This window comes from Poecilia reticulata, chromosome 11 (assembly GCF_904066995.2).
Source record: "Poecilia reticulata chromosome 11, P_reticulata-male-v2, whole genome shotgun sequence".
Classification (NCBI taxonomy): Eukaryota; Metazoa; Chordata; class Actinopteri; order Cyprinodontiformes; family Poeciliidae; genus Poecilia; species Poecilia reticulata.
Window position 1 is genome coordinate 10,615,232 of NC_088840.1, and position 21,862 is coordinate 10,637,093.

At 42.2% G+C, this 21,862-nt stretch overlaps 1 protein-coding gene across 1 annotated transcript in view; it reads left to right on the top strand.

The window, feature by feature from the left end:
• The window catches only part of LOC103472218 (inactive phospholipase C-like protein 2), a 36,592-nt gene extending 15,698 nt beyond the window's left edge, over positions 1-20,894 (top strand). The window contains exons 2-12 of the mRNA XM_008421672.2: positions 5,867-5,968; positions 6,153-6,302; positions 6,493-6,653; positions 7,457-7,925; positions 8,091-9,290; positions 10,147-10,396; positions 10,726-11,012; positions 12,316-12,519; positions 14,880-14,955; positions 19,519-19,628; positions 19,768-20,894. Of these exons, the coding sequence (XP_008419894.1) occupies positions 5,867-5,968; positions 6,153-6,302; positions 6,493-6,653; positions 7,457-7,925; positions 8,091-9,290; positions 10,147-10,396; positions 10,726-11,012; positions 12,316-12,519; positions 14,880-14,955; positions 19,519-19,628; positions 19,768-19,929 (3,171 nt within the window). The 3' untranslated portion in view covers positions 19,930-20,894. The remainder of the gene's footprint in view (positions 1-5,866; positions 5,969-6,152; positions 6,303-6,492; positions 6,654-7,456; positions 7,926-8,090; positions 9,291-10,146; positions 10,397-10,725; positions 11,013-12,315; positions 12,520-14,879; positions 14,956-19,518; positions 19,629-19,767) is intronic.
• The last annotated feature ends 968 nt before the right edge of the window (positions 20,895-21,862 follow it).

Here is a 21,862-nt window from a genome sequence, read left to right on the forward strand (position 1 = left end):
TTTCAGAAAACGCAATCGAATTGATTTTATTTTCACAGAAAAAGAAATAGTCCCACTGCTGCTAAAATATTGCACCATATTAGAGTTTGAATATCATCCATGGCAAAATGTGTATACGTGTTTACCTTTTTCCATCAGGCAAGAGATGAGGTACACCTTGGACAGGTACATCACAGGGCAACAGAACAACCAACCAACCAACCAACTCGCACAGAACAACCAACCACTCACACACACTCGTACCCAAGGACAGATTAGAGTAACGCACTGAACTAACAAGGATGTTTCTGTGGGAGGAAACTGGAATATACAGTGAGAGAAAGTGCTTATCAGATGGCATCATCTCTACTACGGTTTGACGGCTGTATTAGTATTTTCAAACCGAATTTCAGATATTTGCTGGGTGCTTTTTAAAATTAATCGGCCATCAGATTACCTCTGTTTTGGGGTTTCCTATTGTTTTCTGTTCATACACTCATCAACCACTTTATTGAACTCCCTTCTCTCTTCCGAACTGTATTGACGCACGAGGAGTTGGATCCAACAAGTTGCCGGAAACTTTTCTGAGCTGTTTTGTGCAGAGATGCTATCCTGCATTACTTTTATGTAACGATCTGCCTAATTGCCCTGCTGTTTCCTGTCTATTATCTTACACCAGTATGCCCATCCTCCTGTGACCTTTGACATTTACAAAGCATTTCTGGTCCTCACAACTTCTCCCCGCTGGGTAGTTTCTGTTTTCTGGGACATTCTGTCTACACCTGAGAGATAGTTGTGCATGAACGCAACCAGCAAGTCGTTTGCATCACGCCATGTTGCCCAAAGGCCTCGAGTCGCTGGGTTGATTGTAATATGAATCAGTTCAACACATGTATAAATTGGTCAGTGAGAGTAAATGTAATAAAATCCAACATTTGGAAGACTAAAGTCGACACCAGTAGAAAAACTAAAATCTTAGTAATGCTTTCCTGGCAGTCCCACCTTATGACTCACTTCAGCATTTATCTTTTGGTGGGCCACTTCCTTTGGGGTTTGTCATAACTTTATTCAAATTGGCGTTTAGTTGCAACTTTTGATTTGTCTTTGTGTCTGCAAGGAGGTTGCTTTTATTAAACATGCAACACAGGAAGCATTTGGTATCTCAAAATGTAATTACATATTTTTTGTGGCCTAGAGGTTATCAGTCCAAGTTGTGTTTTATTCAAACAGCAAAAGACAGCAAAAGTAAACCCTGGATTTTAATGTTTCCTACAAGTATAAACTATTTTAGCAGCAGAGAAAATGCTACTGCATTCCTTTGCAATGCACTTAATGAAGACAATTTGAACAATGTTATCCTGTGCTATTCAGCTTGTAAAATATGCTAGTAAAATATTGCTAGCATATTTTACTAGCATATAGTAGCTATTATGCTAGCATATAGTGGCTAGCATACTATATGCTAGCTATTTAAATAAGTAGAAACGCAACGTCTAATAAAATAAAAAAAGATAACAATCGCCCAAACAGATATACAAATATCTGAATATACAATTATCTGAAAATAAACAAAATATTAATCTTACTTTAAAATTTGATATGACAGCTGTACCAGCTGTGAATGATATTGTGTACAGCTCTACTGCGGGTTTATTAAACCCACAATGATTTTATTCACATTTATATTCACAGCTGTAAAATGTGCAGCACCGAGAACAAAATTAACTTAAATGAAGATATTAACAGCCATTATGCAGGATGAACAAAGAGCTTGTTAAGTGTAACTTATTAAATTAATGCCTTCTAAGTACATTTGCATCATTTTCACTACTAAATCAAATGTTGAGGAGAAAAAATATTGAATAAATGGTAGAAATGGAATATGTTCAACATCCATGTGTTGAAAATTTACAAAATTGACAAAAGAACGTTTGGAACCGTTGCTCTGAACTTGCTCTGCATCACATGCTGGGGCTCTGTGTGAAACCTAAAAATAACTAAAGCCATATCTAGATTTGAGAGTAAAGTGGGTTTCGCATGACAGTTTTTTTTTTTTCTTTAATACTCTTTCTCTCCCGTCTGTTGTCGCTCATCTCTGCTCTCGGTGGAGTTACAGGAAGCTCTCTGTGACTGGCTGTGAGCTGCTTCCTGTTTTGAATCACACTAGCGGTTTTGAAGGCTTGTCTTGCCATGTGTGAGAAAACACAGAGCGTCTGTGATGCAGACGTCTCGTACAAAGAACGGGCGGGAATGAAACCCGAGTTATGTCCGTGAATGGAGAATGATCTTGGGGGGGGGGGTTATTGTTTTTTGTTGTTATTGTTATAACTTCTGCTTTCGTGTTGAAGTGGGAAAATAAAAATGATTTCACTCTGTTCAAACTGTTTGGCCGCTTGCTTACGAATGGTTGACCTTTAATCTCATCTAGTGAGGCTAATTTATTCAGACCAAGAGACGGTGTCGTGCGTTTGAGCTTTCTCACTTTCAGGTTTTTTTGTTTTGTTTTAAGTTGTAAGTTCTACCATTAAGGGTCGTGTCTGATAACTGAATCCTGACTGCCAAATGCAGCAGTCAGCAGACATGCGGTCAGCAGGACATATACCCTGTGTAAAAAAAATACAGTATTACACAATATTACACACAGTTAACAAAGTTTAGAAAAGGATAGTTCAGTTATTCTTGATCTGAAAAACTAATTTTAGAATAGGCACTCACTAATTTAGTCTTTAAGTGCTTATTGCACAGGATATTCAATACTTTAACTCTGCTCTTTATACTGCAGCCTGTTCACATTACCTGGTTAACTATTTAATTTAGTTTTGCAAAAGGGTGTGAATCAGACATGCTGCTCACAACTTGCCAGCTCTAGAGTGCAAGTAGTGTTACCTTAATGTGGCATACAGGCGGTGCTTTGTTGGATCGTTAAGCTGAACTAGATAACATTTTATCACACTTAAATCAAATTGGTTAAATCTGATTGGTTCGACCACATTTATGCATGTAAACTGGATCTGTTTTAAGTCCATGTTATGTTGCACATTTTGTTTTCTCACAAAAATCCTAAAGCTGAGTGAATTTAAATGAGCTAATTGCCTGACATCCATCAAACTCCATGATTTTTACTCCATGTAATATTTCTAAGCTACCAAAATTTGACTTTACAATAAGCAAAGGCAAAGGTGTAGCAGCTTTCTTTTAGCCAGCAGGCAACAGGTGGGGGTGGGGCTGAAATGGATCCCCCCCCCCTATGCTCCGTACAGTCGTATTTTGAAACGTGTAATTGATTCAACTTGAAGCAGAACGGCATGACGGAACTTTATTGCGGTTTGGAAACGGCGTCCTCTTGTAGCGTTGATGCACACTGATACCCAAAGCCGGCTCACATCTTGGCAGCTTGTTTAGAAATCGTATCCTTTACCTCTGCAGGATTTTCATCCTATTACTTATTAATGCAGGACGGTGTGTAACCCACTTGTCAGACGGTTGGACACTGCCGGAGATGGAATTACTTGTGCTGTGTTTCTGCTGGGTAATAAATGCTTAGTAATGGAGCCACAGAGGTGGCGTTCTTCAAAACACACGCGAAGAGGAGCCGTGGATTAAAACTGACCTTAATCTCCCTCTTGCCAGCAACGCAGAACGGAAAAAAAAAAATAAAATAAAAATAAAAGTGTGAATGGTGGTGGAGCCGTAAAAACTGTGTAGAGGTTTGTGATTTTAATTCGAATAGGAGTTTTCCCTCTGATTATTATGTTATTTAAAATTAAGTGGGGCTAACTTGCAGAGCATCACCCCGATTAGCTTTTCTCACTTCCCTTTAAATTACTCTTTTTTCCCCCCCTACTTTAGAGCAGAAATTAGAAGTGCTGCTGAGGCACTCCGGCAGGATTTTTAACGAGCTGAAATCCCATCGGCTCGTTTACGGGCTGTGGCTTCACATTGCTAATGTGTTAATGCGAGGCTTGTTTTGGGTTCGGAGAGTTGGAAAGTGACAGAAACCCTCCTCCTCTCCATTGCGCCTCAATTAAATTGGTGGGTGGAGGATGGAGAGGGGATCCTCAGCTCCAGCCTGTCTGTCTCTCCATCACACCCTAAAGAACCGGGCAGGTATATATTTAGAGTGCAGTCGTCACACTGAACCCTCTAAATGTTGGGAGCGCTTCTCCTTCGCAAAGGTTCAATTAAGTGTGTGAGAATCTGTGATGCTGCTGGGCTGCCATTCCCTCTGTATTTTTTCGTTTTTCTTTTTTTTTTTGGGGGGGGGGGGGAGGAAGAGTCTCGTCCATCTCACCTTAATTCACGATCTTCAGATGAAACGCTGCTCTGACCCGCCCCTCTCCTCTTTTTATCTGTTGTCTCTTGTCGCCTTTCATATCCCCTCGTGTTTCTTTCATATTAACATCTCTCTCATGTCTTCTTTTTTTTTTTTTTTTACATGAAAGGCACAAGTGCTCTTGAGGTGAATATGTAGCCTTATTTGAATGAAACCAGAGTTATGATGATGATGATAGGGGTGCCGTTGAGTGTCCACAGATGTTCACCCTAAACAGGAGAACGCATTAGGCTGATTTATGCTGGCCTCGTTCGCCTCCTCAAAAAGTAGAACGATGTGTCAGATTGTCAACAGGCGACTTGTCGAGTAACCCAAATGTTTAGATTTAAAAAAAAGTCCCTGTTTTTAATTCTGCGTCTGCATAACGCTTGCAATGTTTTGCACCCCTCCGAATTCATAGAAAGCAAAATGTAGCAAAGAATTCACTTGATTGCAAAAAAACTTCAACTTTTGTTTTTTCTGGCAGATTTGAGTCTGTGTGATCGCCTCTGTTACCAGAGTTCTTGTCAGGAAGAATGGGCCAAAATTTCACCAAATGAATCATGGGAAGGTTAAGGGAGACATCTAAAAATGCTGTTGCTTAAAAGGACCATTCTAGCAAATTTGTCGGCTTCTGAATTGAGGTTAAAAATGTATATTTTTGATAAATCACTTGCTGGCATCTAGCGAATGAAAAGTTTCCCAGTCCTAACTAACCTGAGAAAAACAACAGTTTTTAGTGCATATAAACATGTCATCTAATTTCAGGTGTTCCACTTGGGGGAAAAGCAAAGCGTTTAAGGGAACGTGTAGGAGCGCTAACAATGATACAAATCAGAATGTAACTGATTCTAGTTCCTTTTTATTTAAATTTTGGTCTTTCGAAAAGCCTTAGTGAACCACATTTTGGCAGTGAAAGAGCAGTTCTGTGTTTGCTACACCGCGTCCTACCTGCTTGACTCCGTGGGCGTTTTCAATGTCTCCCGATGTAATTACATTACCTTGCTTATCCAGTCTCAAACTAACTCTACTTAGCACTTTGATTTGATTACTTCTGGACAAATGCAGCCGCAATTAAATCATTTTTGCCCACATACTACATGTTCTTATCCGTTAGCGCGGATCTCTTTGCGTGGGCGATGTCTAATAAGTCGATAAATCAAAAGGACGAGCTGTGATGGAGAGCTCGGATAAACGGATTGAGGGTCGTCGTGGATGGGGCAGAATTAGAATGCTGCGGCCTGCTGCGTCCCGTCTAGTCAGGTATGATTAATGGAGTAGTTTTGAAGGGCAAGGGCAAACAAAGGCTTTTAGCGTGGCATTAGGAAAAAAAACAATAACAGACCGGCATGAGGAAGCCAAATAATCTGTATGCTTATATAAGCTCGTTGTTTTAAATCCCTTGAACTCCATTGCATGGTTTAAAAATGTCATAAATAGGCTGGGAATAGTCTTTAAAGGGATGACTGATTGTCTTGATGTCTCTGTTTAGGCAAAATTTTCTGAGGGCAATAAGTTTATCTCCTCCTCTGCTTGTCCCATCCTTTCATCCCTTTCTCCCTCCTTCCTGTTCAGGATGGCTCACGTGCCGGTCGGGAGAAAAAGAAGACTGTGTCCTTCAGCAGCAGCCTGGCGGAGAAGAAGATCAGCAGCGCGGCCGGGTGTATCCACTCCATGGTGCGTCTGCGACTGTGTGACCTTCCAAAAACAAAAAAACAAGAGTTACACGACTGTACATGAAATATTTAATGTTCCACACACACCTCAAGGGGTTTCCGTTTTGTCAAACACCCCACAGAGCTTGTCAACAGAGTTTGGGAGCTCATGTGAGTGACGGTCGCTTTCATGTCCCGTCTTCCAGGTCGAAGGCAGCGAGCTGAAAAAAATCCGCCCCAACTCTCGTGTATATCAACGTTACTACCTTCTGGACGCAGGCCTGCAGGCTCTGTTCTGGGAACCGTCCAAGAAGGAGTCGGACAAAGCGCGGATCTTTCTCGACTCGATACGCGAGGTGAGTTTGTTTTGCTCAAAGTGCAGCAGCAGATCATCGGACCATCAGAGCAGCCCTCCCGGGCCCTTCCTTTATACGTGACCTCTGAGTGTTTTTCAAGCTTTGGAGATATTTACAGCCTTTTTGAGGGCAGCAGTTATTTTAGTTTATATGGCGTCTGACGTGAGGTTTTATGAATCACAAATTCTAGGTCCGGACAGGTCGTAACACGGAAACCTTCCGCACCAGTGGAGTTTATGAGCAGATTTCGGAAGACTGTGCATTTTCCATCATCTACGGAGAGATGTACGAGAGCTTGGACCTGGTGGCCAACTCTGCTGAAGTGGCTAATATTTGGGTGACTGGACTAAGGTAAGGCAAGATGTACAACTGAAAGCAGATTTGGCACTTAAACTGTACAAAACTCTCATCGATAAACTTACTATGTAAGCATCAAGGTCTGTGAGACATACAGTGGACTGAGACAAAAGTCATTTCAGAACCTTCAATGTATCAAATAGTCTTTATTATGGAATTCCAAAGGGAAAGTTTGGCACAAAAACACCACTGAGCATGGCTGGAAAAATGCCACAGCCACAACGAAATATGGCGGTGAATGCATCATGCTCTGGGATTATTTCCAGATGGAACAAGGCTATTATTCAAGGTGGTTAAAATTGAGAACTAAATGAAACTAAATAAGTCATTTTTGACCCAAAACTTTCAGGTGATTGGACAAAGGTCAGAACTTTGGAGGGAACTGTATCTTTAGAGAATTCAGAAAGTAGTTGGCAGAAAGGACAAAAGACAATCTACAGTGGATGAACAGTCTCTGGAGGTTATGTCTCATCAAGTAAAATATATCAGAAATGAGTTTAAAAAAATCTCTCATTAGAGAACTGACTCAAGATATGTGCATATTGCCGCATGTCCTAGGGTTTGGCTTGCTTTTTCCAGTGGGTCAAATCAGGAGTTTTGGTGGATTACTCTACTGGCGTATTCATCTGAATTTTGCCCGTTTTAAAAGCCACTGCCACTGATCAAGATTGGCATTCAAGCAAATTCTCAGCCACGCGTCTCTTGGAATGTCGGAGGGGGGGGGGGTCGTTTGTTTTCCTGAAAACAAAGTAATGTGTTAGATAATCGGCGCTCTTCCATCTCTTATCTGCTTCTAGGTATCTCATGCAGTATGGCAGACACGCCCTAGACATACTGGCCAACAGTCAGGACAGCCTTCGCCTTCGCTGGCTGGAGCAGTTGTTTTCCTCTGCCGCCGATCAAAATAAACAGGAAGTCATCGAGGAGGGGATTCCCTTACAGTCAGCTGTTAAGTTGGTACAAAGCGTGAATCCTGGAGTGAGCAGCGGTAAAGTGGAGCACAGGTTTAAGGAGATCCAGAGACTCCGGGAGAAGACTGGCGCGCTTACATCATGCAATGAATCGGCCACTAAAGACCACGCCGAAAACGAAAAGCCGTCGGCGAGAAAGGAGCAAGTGACCAAGCAGGAGTTCATTGAGGTCTTCCATGACTTTTGCACCCGTCCAGAGATCTACTTTCTGCTGGTGCAGTTCTCCAGCAACAAAGAGTACCTGGACGCAAAAGACCTGATGAGGTTCATAGAAGCTGAGCAGGGCGTGGCACAAGTGGGTAACATGAAACGATGCATAAATTCAGAAAACAAGTCAAATGTACAAATGTTTCTTTTACTTGGACAACAAGCTCTTGGTCCAAGACTTTTATTCCTCCTTGTAGTCTGTAATTTCTGTTTATTTCTCGGTCTTCTCTTAATTTTTTTTTTCTCCATCCAGGCGAGTGAGGAAATGAGTCTGCAACTCATCCAGGCCCACGAACCATCAGAAGAGGGTCGGCAGCAAGGACACCTGTCACTGGATGGCTTCACCAGCTACCTCACTTCGTCAGAGTGCCACCTGTTCGACCGGGAGCATGACACCGTTTGTCAAGACATGTCCCAGCCTTTGTCTCACTACTACATCAACTCCTCCCACAATACCTACCTCATCGAGGACCAGTTTCGAGGTCCCGCCGATAAATCCGGTTATATCCGCGCCCTGAAGATGGGCTGCCGCTGCGTGGAGGTGGACGTTTGGGACGGCCCCGACGGGGAGCCGGTGGTGTGCACGGGTCACAGCCTTTCCCGTCCACTGGCTCTGCATTCTGTGTTGGAGGCAATTGCAAAGTTTGCGTTTGTGGCGTCGGAGTACCCGTTAATTCTCTGCGTTGAAAATCACTGTTCGCTGCAACAGCAAAAAGTTTTGCTGCAGCATCTCACAAGGATATTGGGGGAGAAACTGTATAGAGATCTACCAGCTGAAGGGGCTTTGTACCTACCGTCACCAGAGGAACTAAGACATCGAATCCTGCTGAAGGGTAAAAAGCTCGGGCCAGATTCAGATGGGGAGGTGAGCGAGGAAGATGAAGGAGCAGAAATGAGCCAAAGGATAAAAGCGGTAAACGCTGGCGGAACCGAGAAGGACATTGTGCAGAAAAGTGTGTCTCTCACATCTGTCCCTCAGTCTAACATGCCTCATCCTTCCCCCAAACGTTTCCAGCTGTTGAGGGAACTGTCTGACTTGGTAACCCTATGTCATTCAGTTGGCTTTAAAGACTTTAAAACTTCCTCTAAAGCTCAAAAGCCTTGGGAGCTGTGCTCTTTCCACGAGTCCCTGGCTTTGCGTCTCGCTGGCGACAGCCCTGGGGACTTCGTCAACCACAACAAGCATTTCTTGTCTCGAGTGTACCCCAATCCCATGCGCATCGACTCGAGCAATATGAATCCCCAGGACCTGTGGAAGTGCGGCTGTCAGATTGTGTCAATGAATTTTCAGACGGCAGGACTGATGATGGACCTGAACACGGCCTGGTTCCGGCAGAACGGGACCTGCGGTTACGTGCTACGTCCGGACATCATGCGGCAGGAAGTGTCTTATTTCAGTGCTGACACCAAAGACACTGTACCGGGTGTGTCGCCACAGCTGCTGCATGTAAAGGTAGAGCATAAATCATTAAATCGTTAAATAATCAATTATTATTATGTGCTGGAAGTGATTGAGATGCTAACGCCCAGTTTCAAAATGTTGGCAAATTTGTTGATCAAACCATATTAAAAGTAACAAATATTAGGGAACTTGAATAAGAGCTAGAGTGTGTATGAACTTTACAGACTATCAATTTCAGTTGCATTATTATAACATTATATGTTTGTAATGGATAACAGTGTAAACTTTCTGAAAATTACAGGGGAATTTCCTGAAACTTACAGATTACTTTTCAGAAATGCTTATGGAACCTTACAGGGTACTTTTCTGTAATTTAAGAGATAGTTTTTCATAAGTTATTTGTACGCTTGGACACCTGTCTTTTTAAAGTAACCTCAAAGTTCAGGTGTGTGCGAAAACACAAGGCACTTTGTCCTCTAAACTAATAAGTTACAGGAAAGTAACGTGCACATTCCTGATGGTACCATGTTACGAGGTACCTAATAAAACAACTAAAGTGAACGGCAAGTTATAGAAACTAGTTTCAAAATTCTGGAAAGTACCACAGAGAATTTGAGTTGCTTGATGATGCAACTTAATTTCCAAAACCCTTATCTAATTAAAAGTAAACCTAAAATTTCAGATGGTAATAATTTAAGGAGAAATTACCACGTTAAGTCAGTTCTTCACTTTGCCAACTCTGTCAAAAGTTACTAGTCAGTTCCAGGATTGTAATTGTAATCTTCACGTTCTAGAAAGCCCCATGTTACATCTCACCTCATGATAGTACCTGGTTGTAGGTAAAGAGTGGGCTGTGTATGTGTTGCTACCATGTGGGCACTAAAAACGATTGGTATTTTTCTTCTAGGTGATCAGTGGCCAGAATCTCCCCAAACCAAAAGGTTCTGGGGCAAAAGGGGACGTTGTAGACCCATATGTGTACGTGGAGATCCATGGCATCCCAGCCGACTGCAGCGAGCGCCGCACCAGGACGGTGAGGCAGAACGGGGACAACCCCATCTTTGACGAGAGCTTCGAGTTCCAGATCAACTTGCCAGAGCTTGCCATGGTTCGTTTTGTGGTGTTGGACGATGACTTCATTGGGGATGAATTCATAGGTCAGTGTGTTGGGTCTATTATTGGAAAAGGAAATCTCTTACTTGTTCATATCCGTACTGCAAACAAAGAGGGGTTTTTGTGAGAGATTTGATCTCTTGACTTAAAGTACAAAAAGGTTTTATAGTGCACATAAAACAGGATGTGATGCAACCAGATGTGGAAATACCTGTTTCCTGTGCAGTACTGTGGGAAATGTTGTTGTTGTTGTGTAGAAGTCACAATCATAATACGTCCAAGATGTTATGTGAACAGAAAGAAACATTCAGGTTAGCAATGATCAGCTTTTGCTTTGTGAGGCTACAATTAAAGTAGTTCTCAACCACTGCAGGCCAGTATACTATACCACTGGAGTGCCTCCAACCTGGCTACCGACACGTTCCCCTCCAGTCCCTCACTGGGGAGGACCTTCCACACGCCAAGTTGTTTGTACATGTGGCCCTCACAAACCGGAGAGGAGGTGGAAAACCTTACAAAAGAGGCCTCTCGGTACGAAAGACTCGAAAAGGGAGGGAGTACACAGCTCTGAGGGACTTGGGAGTTCGGACCGTCGACGAGGTTTTCAAGATGGCCGCCCCTCTTCTGAGAGAAGCAGCAGACTTGAGGGGTAACATGCAGGTGAGGAAACAATTCATGGAATATGTGCTTCAATGTAAGGCTTAGATAAAACATCTTGACAAATGTACAGACTGCTTGTTATCTGTAGAGCGGTATTTCTGACACAATGGTGTTGAAGATATGTTTCAGATTAACAGAAAAAAAAAAAAAAAGAGGACAAAGGTCGGCCGATAGCAGAGGAGTCCTAAAGACTGGTGTGACTGGATTCCAAAAAGGTTTTATTTAGGAAATCTTCAATATAAATCTTCATCTCGCATCTTTCAGATTTGTGAAACGCAACAAGCAGTGGAAGCTTTTCAGCAAAATCTATGTGCAGAAAGTCGTGTAGATAACGTGAACTATCTGACCCTTTTTACATCTACTCAACAAAGCAAGTTAATATCATTTTAAGACTTGGTCATAAATGGTCATTTGCAGTGAAATTAAATTACGGTCTTTTGCCAAATCAAACGCTATGCAACGTCAGCATTGCCGTCAACACCGCCGCCCGAAAGCAAAACGTGGAACGTAATGACCTCGTGTGTCCCTGTAGAAGATTTACACCAGTCAGGCTTTTAATGGCTGACACAGATTTCGGTTTTTCAGATTTTCTTTCTCAAGATTGTAAAACCTACAAACTAATTCGAGTAAGCGTTGTCTTAAATGTGGCAAACATTAACCAATGTGTTACAGACCTCCATCGGTCGGCGCCAACGAAGGTCAAAGTGGTCAGTTGTTAGTTCTTCTACGAACCAGTCGGTTTCTGTAATCTTGCCTTTAGCTTCGTCTTTACTCCACCATTAATTACTTCAATACACTCATAAACACATACAGTTCAGTTTGGTAATTATTCAGCAGAATCAATATTCACTCCAGTGTGAAATATTATTCAATATTCCTTTTCAAAACGTACTTCATGAGCCAGTCAGTCGGTTTGGTCTGTAAGTGCCTGTATTAATTATGCCAATTAAACTGTCACTAATGCGAGATTGCCGGCGTTCACGCCGTTCGGTTTCTTTCGAACCTTCGCAACACTGCTGTGGCAGAAGAATAAAAAGACGAACTGCTTTGTGGAGAAAATAAATCAAGTCAGTAACGGGAAGGAGGGAAAAAAAAATCTCAATTATCCCGGGTTTATTTGTTTTGATACTTTCAACAAATTATGTTGAGTTTCTGTCAGCTCACAGATGTTTACGTATGAAACACTTGTGATATTTATATCAGGCTAAAAATGTCTTCTTTTTTTTTTAAGATCAAATAGGATACAAAATTATTTCTAATTGCTAAATACTTAAATAATAAGAGTTTTTTTTTGTTTTCTCAGAACTCCGTTGCAGTATTCAGGGAGCTGTGTGGGGTGTCGGCTGTGGCCAACCTCATGCAGTGTGTGCTGGCCCTGGGCTCCAGAGTGTCGGGCCCAGAGGGGACCCCGTTACTGCTGTTCGACCTGAGAGACAGCTACCCCACGCTGGAGCCCCAGGGGCCCCTGCCGGACGTCCTGCGCCGAGTCGTCTCTACGTACGATACGGTGAGGAAAGATTGAAACTTGGAAAATGTGCTTTCAGAAACAAAAGAGGAAAAAACAAATAATGAGAAATGGCATGCGAGCCGCATCCCTCCCCTCTGACTCTTTGACCCGACAATCAAACGCTTCCTTTTGAGGCAGCTAGCTTCGAAGTACAAAGTGAGCTTTCATTGTCGCTTTGCAGACAACACCCCCCCGTTTGTCTTCAGCTTGCCGGCAACATCCTCAGTTGGCCCGAAGCCTCCGTGTGTTTCCACCCAAATAAACCACCGACTTCCACCGAGCACGGAGGGGAAAGTCGTTCACCAGATTTGATTTATGAAATTGTTTCTAAATATACACGCCCGGGCATCAGACGATGAGGAGTTAATTTGCAGGAAAAAAACCCCCAAAAAACAAAGACTGAAAGAAATGAAGAAAACAAAGGCGTATCCGTTAGTTACCGTCTCGCAGACCGGCAGTGGCGGAGGCATAAATCTTTGTATTCAAAAAGGTTTAAAGCTGCTTTTATTGACCCTTGCTTATGTTTGGTGTCGGTTTGTCTTTTAATGTCTTTCTTTGCTCTATATTCTTCCTCCCTAGTTTGTTTTGGCTGAACTTGCACCAGTCGCTCCTTAATAAGTGGGTTTCATGCAGCTTTAATGAGGAAACTAGTCTTTTTCTTTATTTTTATTTGTTTGAAAATATAGTTTTCTTCACACTTACCGGGTAAACTATAATCATCAGCCTAATCTGACACAGAAAAATCTCGAAGAATGCTAACTTTATTGCAAATGGAGATGGTTTGGTGTGGGGGGGGAGAAAGAACCATGGTGAGAATTTGTTGGTTTTGTTTTCCAACTAAATATTGTCACAAGTATTGGAACCCCGTTTCACATGGAGGGATCAGAGAGTAATTGTTAAAGCAAGCTGAATTTCAGTCTCATGTGATAGTGCAAGATTCTCATAAAGTCCCTGTAGCTGAACCTGCCACGATAAGCAACAAATCAATCGCGTGATAAATTAAAAATGACCTCGATCATTTTGATTTCTATTTTTTGAAGGGCAATTTTGTTTACAGAGACTTCATAATGCATTTTCTTTGTGGTTTTGTGTGTGTGGTTTTTATACGAGTTTTATTTATTGCTTTTGGTTGTTTGTTTTGGACATTTAAAGTGCCTTCCAGTTCCAGTGTAAGTGTTCTGTACCAAATTAGTTTATTGATCTTTGAGAGGACGACTTTGCATTATTATGCCATTATCAATAGATTCCTTGAAGGTTATATCATCATTTATGGCATTAATTTCTGAGACAATTTGTCATCCAGCAAGATAAACCATGACAGGTCTACCTGTAGCTTTTAGCAAGCTTCCGATATTTACGTTTGCAGTGGTAGGACAGAATGGGGTTTTTCCTGGCGTGCTTCCCAAACAACTAGTTAGTATGTAAAAGGCATCTGAGGGTTTTTATGGAGGTTGAGTGACCCCAAGAGGCCACTTTTTGTCAAGACTGCCTGTAAATGTTTTTTTTTTAATGTTTATTTTACTTTTAAGTATTTTTTTTTAGGAATATCTTGGGTATGAAGATGCAAAGTTGAAATGCCCTTGATTATGGTTTCGGTGCACAATCTGGGACACTTTAAATCGCCGCACAGCTGTTTATCACCGCTGTGCATCTAGCCTGTGGGACCGCAGGCCCGTGCACCGCAGGTCTCAGCTAGCACATACAAGTGGGTTAGTCCGTGTCTCCAGCCGCTTCCGTTCCAGCCGAACGGAGCGGAGCTGCAAAAGCTCACCCCGCCGCTGAATACCATTAGCATAGATTTGAATGCGATTTGGCTAAATGGATTCCTCGCCTGAGTCCCCGACACACAGAAAGGAAGAGTCAGGAAATGAGAATCCGATTATGCACTTCTGGTGGAATTTGATCTGGTTTTCAGCGATACGCGGTAGTAAATCCCTTATTTTCTTGAAAAGAGAGGTTTTTTTTCGCCCCCCTCCTCCAGCTCGGGGTCGAGTCCCAGGCGGCTTTCTGAGAGGAAGTGTCTCATTATTCAGTCTCTGCATGTCATCCATATGTAGCTTTGCATGTGCATTCATATAGTTGTATTTTGAGTCTGAACTCTTTTTTTTTCTACTTCTTTTCCAACCAATCAATGAGGAGCAGTAATTCCGTGTATTACAGAACACATTGACATGTCTTCCATTTAAATGATTCTTGCTTTTTCATTTTCATTGTAGATCCACCAGCTAGCTCTGTTAATGTTACACCCAATACAAATTTCACAAATGTACCTGACAGTAGGATTTATCTGTTAAATACCGATGCGATTTATGGGCCCCTGTTGCTAACGGAGTGTCCGTTTCCTGTTTTCCGACCCACAGATGGTCAACGCAAGCAAAGCCGTGATGGAGTCTGCAGATGCAATCTATGAAAAAATCCTGCATATACAGACAATGGGTGAGTAGGTGTTTTATGATGGACATAACTCCAGGGGAAACTCATATAACCGGCTCGTGCTTGTGAGAGCTCCCACGCACGATGCTTTGTACTTCATCTGTTTCTTTTCATTTTTCTTAAGTTTATTTTATTCTCTTCTGATCAAAGCTACTTTACCATCATGCTTCCCTACTTTGATTTTTTTTTTTTTTATGCTCCGACTTATTTTTGTGTGGATCTCCATCCTTTTTCTGTATTTTATTTTAATTACTTTATAAATGTCTTTATTTTTTTTACCTCATTTATGCTGCTGTTTGATTTCTAGTCTCCATATATATATATATATATATATATATATATATATATATATATATATATATTTTTTTTTTTTTTTTTTTTTATTATTATTATTATTATTTTCGTTTTTAAAAGATATTTTTAGGCATTTGCAACCTTTTTTTTTTTTTACAGTAATTGGGCACCGGAAGGAGAGAGATGAGAAAGACGTGCAGCAAATGTTCTAAAACGGAGACAAACAATTTTATTTTTCAAGATAAGAATCTTGGATGTTTTTTTTATGACTCTTCCTAAACTCTTATATCCCTTAATTAAACCATTATATAGCACCTAATTGGTAAATTGAGTTCACCTGTTTGTAATTTAACCTCAGATGACTCAGGCTTGGGTCCAAATGTAAGATTTTGGTAAAACTTGGATGTTTGTCCATTTGGGTTATTTTGCAAAGAACAGTTGGTTAGACAGTCGGGCAAAAACTGACCCCACATGATTTGCAATTATAATTTGCAATGAGAAGTGGCTCTGTGAATTATTAACTGAGTAAGGCTTAATCTAAAGGCATGTCACACACTTTTCAGATTTTTATTTGTGAAAAGCCTTAAATCCTTTCCCCTCTAAACTCACGATTCTGCACTGTCACTATGGTGACTTGTTACATAAAACCCCAATGAAACGTCACAAAAAAAGGGAACAAAACCTCAAGGGGTATGAATCATTTTTGCAAGTTACTACTAGGTCACAACTTTTGCATTGGTGTGGTTTTATATGCATGTTTTTTGAAAGCAGCAGGTTTAAACTAGCATCATCGTTGCTTCTCCGTCACTGAAATCCGGCCCGTCTGTGGTTTCTGGCATGAGCTTTTTGTTTACTTCAACAAAGGGCAGTTTGGGGCGTCTGACTCTTAACAGCCAGACTTTTGCTGTGTCATACAAGAGTCGGATCCTCCTTGGGCGGACATATCACACATTTTGTGTATTTGATGTTCAGAAATGATGATCAGTTGCTTGTTTTGGGGGAAAGAAAGAAAAAAGCGAAACATTTCTGTAGAGTTGGGGTTCATCTCGGGCCACTGCATAAAGCTAAAGGCGATCTGATTAATGTTTAACAAATCTGGAGACCCTTCTGTCCAAGAAAGCGTCTCTCATTCCTCCTCGTGGGTTTTTGTTGAGCCGTCTTCTCTCCTTTTAACACTTTCACTGTTTTGCAACACGGCCGCGATCCCATTTTGCCACCCTGAACTCTGCATGAAACCTTTATTTCGCTGGCGGTCACATGTAAACAGATTTAAGTTTGCGATTGCTCAGCCCTCCCTCCTCCTGCCCGCCGGCGGTCAGCCCACTGTTTGTATGTTCATCTGATTATGGAGCCCGGAGCCTGATGTTCTGAACAAAGCTCTTCCTGTGTGTTAAGGGCAAAGATGGTGATCAGGTGATCCCCAAGGCGGAGGTCCACTCTGTGGTCTGAAAGGCGGGTGCGCACCGGAAGAAGGCCTATATGGGTCACTTGGAGGGGAAGCATGGGATGGTTGGTGGCAGAGATGGATGTCTGGAAGTCACATCAGGGCAGAGAGAGGAAACGGAAGGGGGGGAGAAGGAGGAAGGAGAGGAAAGATGTGCTGCAGCTTCAGATGAGGTTGAATCGTAAAAGATTAGATTAGAGATCATCAGGATGTTTGTGACACTCGTAAATGTTTGTTGCGAACAATCGGAGCAATGGGGAGTGCACTATACGACGTACTTTGCGAATCTTTTGTTGTTTTCGTTGTATTACGAGCACATGGTCAGTATTGTGTACACTCATTATCATTTGTAATACAACAAGCATTAAGAAACGACAACACGAAGGTGCGGCCCGAGCGTGCGTTGTGCGCTTCCTGAGCAGCAAAGTGAGAGATTAAACTGCTGCAGGCAAAGTGAAAAGCAGATCTTAATTGGCTGGAAAGTCTGTTTTTAAACTCGGTGTTTCCAAGAAACGGCGTCCTCATCTGCTAACGGTTTTTTCACACCATCCCATATTTGTCGTCGACCTTTTCTCAACCTCGGGCGATCAGCTGTTCTCCCAGTCTGGCTGAACGATGTACAGCATAGTCCTCTGAGCCACACCAGGAAGTGTAACAAACGTCAACGAAAAAACACCAGGATTTGAGAATTTTTATTTATTTTTTTTTAACATTTCCTTCTCCGGTGCATATGCAAAAAAAAACAAAAAACCGTTGTCGTGTGTTGACTTGGAGATGTTGTATGCGTGCTTTTTTTTTTTTTTTTTTTTTTTTTTCTCCCTCGGAAAGAAAGCCAGCAGAGGGAACAACACTGCTTTGAGTTACCTAGCAACTGTGTGGTAAAGGTTATTATTAAGGCAACTTATGTAGGTGTGAAAATGTAGAGAAGGGACTTGTGCGTTCCTGCGTGCGTGCGTGCGTGCGCGTGGTCATGCTTGCAGACGTTTAAGGTGCAGAGAAGGAACCATGTCAGGAATCGAACTTGCCCTCAGTCTGCTCACCCTCCTCTCTGCGTGTGCGAGAGAGAGGCCCACAACTTAGCATGCTAAACGTCGAGGTTCTGGCTGATGGCTCGCTGTGATGCCTTGCCCTGTGTTAACCCACTTTTGGGTTTCCATGGTAACAGCGGGACGGTGGCCCGGGGCGGCCAGAGGAAGCCAGACACAAGGAAACAACTTGGTGCACACATGCTCAGAGTGGCTGCAGGCTGGACTCTGAGATCCCGTCTTGTTGGAGGGTTGTTTTTTTTTAATGCACATTTCGTCATACGTTGCTCAGATTTCCATGCTCGTCTTTGCTCAAGTGTTGTGAAATCTCTTCTTAGTTCTGCCTCTGATGTCTGCAAAGTATTCACCCTGGTTTTGACTTGTTTTTCCTTTGCCTTCAGGTAAAGGGGTTTGGAAAAGATCCTTGTGTGCTCACATCTTTATCAAAGGCTGATCCTTGTTTGCCGTTTCTGAAATAATAATTCAACACCACAGTTGTATGGCTCCCGTGTTTGCACAAGCGCCGGCAGTTCACCGTGATTCGCAAATTTATCCCTAGACGTTTTCATGCTGTCTCGCATTAAATAAAAAGAAAAAAAAATTAAGCTTGTCCCGAATTTATCGGATGAAGTTTGGTGCAACGGTTTTACACGCTTTAAGACATTTTAACTCTCCTAAATTACTTGCATTTCAACCAGTTGAAATCTGTTAAATTTCAGTACGAAACTTCACAGTCAAAAGTTCAGACACAACAGGGTCACATTTAGTCAGAAAGAAAAATGACTGGAGGCTTTTACTTGCAAGTGCTTCATTTAGTCCTTTAAGTCTACCATGCATCCATCAGCTCAGACAGGGTGTGGCCGTTTCTTTTTAATTTGCCCTTTGAACTGCGAATCTAAATTACAAAAATAGAGTTTTTGAAAAAAAAAAAATTTCTAGCTGAAAAAAATCTTCGGTCGTGAGAGTAAAGTAGAAAAAGGTGCCTCGACAATTTCCTCGTCTCATCCTTGCCGTCTCTTAAACACACAAATAATAAAATAGGGGTGGAAAAAAAGAAGTTTGTTTATTCTGTTAATGTTGATGGTTAGGGCACGATCCTTCAATTTAAATTCCTACACATAAAGCGAAGCCAAAGGCGTTGCAGCCAAGTTAAAACAAGCCGAAGTGCCGCCCATACACACACACACATACTAAGCACAACAAAGATCACCTTGAGGGAAACGGTTGCGCTTCCTTTCTGCATGAAATACCTAAAGTTTGTTTCTGGAAAGTCGGAGGGTAAATCTTGCATTTAGCCCCAAATATATTGCAGTAAATGGCGCCAGGGTGGAAGTAGGAAGCTTGCTGCACCTGTTCATGTGTAAGCTAGACTTGGAATGCAGCACAGTGACCTGCTGTAGTAATTTCAAAGGGTTTCATTTAAAAAAAAAAAAAAAAAACAACAAAAAAAAAACTTGAGTCATTGCTTTGAACGACGTGGGCCTGATTAGAATCTCATTACCGTTGATTTTTCCTGAAGTTTTCCTTGAGTAGGTCGTCTTTCTTGAATGCCTGTTGAAAACGAAACACCAAAACCAAGTCTGGCTACGCTGGACGTTGTGAATTGGTCCACACCTTTGATCCCGACACACATGCTCTATTCAGAATGGGAGCTCTTTAAAAGTGACCCAAGAGATTTAGACAGTCTCCAAATTCCCAATGTAAACCTTTTTTTGCGCCCACTAGCCATGTTGGCATAATAATATTTCCAAAGTCATAATGTTTGCGTTTGTTTTGTTTTTTTATTTTTATTTTCCTCTGTAGCGATGGAGTTTCATGAAAAGCTGCAAAGCCTGGCGATGAAGGAAGGGCTGAAAGGCTCCAAGGTTAGTCGAGCACTGGAGAGCTTCAGCTGGAACATCACGATCCTGAAGGTGAGTCACTCATCCCCACACTTTACAGGAAAAAAAAAAAAAAAAAAAAATGTCACGTAGGAAGTTTACTGCGACATCTTGCCGCCTCCAGCTTCAGAATTTCACAGTCCCTCCGATCTCTCCTCCTTTTTTACCTCAGGGTCAGGCTGACCTGCTCAAACACGCCAAGGCCGAGGTGGAGGAGAACATGAAGCAGGTGCACGACGCCGCTCTGACCGGAAACCTCAGCAAGGAGGGGGGAGGACTGAGGCGCGTCCGCTCCCAAACGGGACGAGGTCCGGATGACAATGCGAGCGCCTGAGACACGGCGCCTTGCCTCAGCGACGCGACCACACTGCTGCCATGTTTGCTGTGACGAACTATCCGCACACCGCCAGTTCGTTCTCGAGCTCCGAGACCGACAAGCGTGTTCATGACAAGTAAAAATCTTGAATATACATCAGGGCGATGTGCTGCCGGTAGGAGATCCTAGAATCGCAGCGGCGGAGAGATGAATGTAGTTAGACTTGAAGCCAAGGTTCTGCTGTTTGTACTGTTGTAAACCTGCCAAATGTTTAACGATCTCCCTCTCATGTGAACTTTTTCTAGGTTTAAAGTGTGCCATTTTTACATGCCGACCAGTGAGGTGGGTCTGTCAATTTGTTGTTTAGGAAACAAACCAGGTCAGGGTACAGCCCTTTAAGTTGAAGAAAACCTACCCTGTGTGTAAATCTTTAGATATTTGAAGTCTTCAGCCATCGTTGTGCAGACCAGTGAAGCCTCGTGTGTCTTCAGCTTTTTTTTTTTACCGAGCGCCGTTTTGTTCCCGCATTGCTGCTCTAAACTCAGTTGCCATGAGATTGTTTTTGCACCAAACCTCACCTTCCTCCTCCCTCCTCCCCCTCACATCCCCTTTTTAAATGTGTTCCAAACAGTATTCTATATTTTTGTATTTCCCAGAGTCCCCTGGGCCCCATGTGCTACTTAAACCCTTCTTACTGTACCTGCCATACCGATCAACTCCAGAGGTGTTGATTTCTGCCTCCAGGGAACCGATGCTGTTGCCGTCGAAAGCGTTTACTTTGCGTGCAAAACACTGTACAGTATTTTAATATTTGATTCTATCCTTTTGCTGTAAAGAATATTTTGCATAAGTTATTGATGCTGAACGAAGAAAAAGAAACAAAACATTCCAGATGTGTATTGGTGTTGTGGCAGTAGATGAAACTCGACCAGTAACGGTCAGGATGGAAATAAACACTTTTTTTTTTTTTTTTCCCAAAGTGACTAATGCTTGTGTGTGTGTGTTTTACTCTTATTTTTCTGCAAGCTCTAATATTCATTCATTTATCACAACATAAGTTGTGTGTGGGGCGCTGAGAGGACAGCTGGGGACGCTCATCTGCTGGGTATGGGAGGCAGACATATGGCCCTCTGCATATGTGCTGTTGGTGAGCTTAACGGAGCTCATTTGTAGCTTGAAGAATTCATTGGAGGGGGACGAAGGAGTCGACATTAACGAGCAGAACGGTGGAGTTTCGGCATGTCTCACCGCAACCTTTCATTTTTCAAGTCCTTTGGAGTTTTGCGGCAAATTAGTCGCGTACCTCACAGGACTGACAAAATATGCCAAAACCTGGTTTTCCCTCATCTGAGGTGTAATTAAGTATTCAGATTTCATTTTCCAACATCCCACGTGGTAACTCTGCAGAGACGCAGCGACTCCAGACGTCTCGTCTTCCAGAGAAAATGGTGGTGGTGGCATCATGGTGTGGATTGTTTTCTTTAAACATATGGGGTTCAATGAAGTTTCCCATACTCGGGTGCATATTAGAAAATCTGAAAAAAAAAAAATGTTTGGGTACATGAAGATTTCAAGAATAGTTTCATTGTAACCCCAAAAAGTAAAACCGTTATCCAAGATGCCTGTCAACCTACATGTGTGTGTGTATATATATATATAATAATTTGGGTCAGGTTTAAGTATTTGGGAGCGCTATATTAATTTCATTTCACTTTATGAAAACAAAGGTAGCTATCACCTAAATAGACCCTCAGTATGGTGCTACCACTATCATGCTGGATTGTTGGCTAGCTATAGGTGTCTGTTAGTAAAACAGGGCAAGACCTTTTCATCAAATTTTCTTACGACTACGTCGTACAAACCTAAAGTTTAAAATGTTAAGACAAGAATGCCGTGATTGTTTCTTGACTGGACATTATTCATGCAGATGAGAACAAAACATTTATAAATT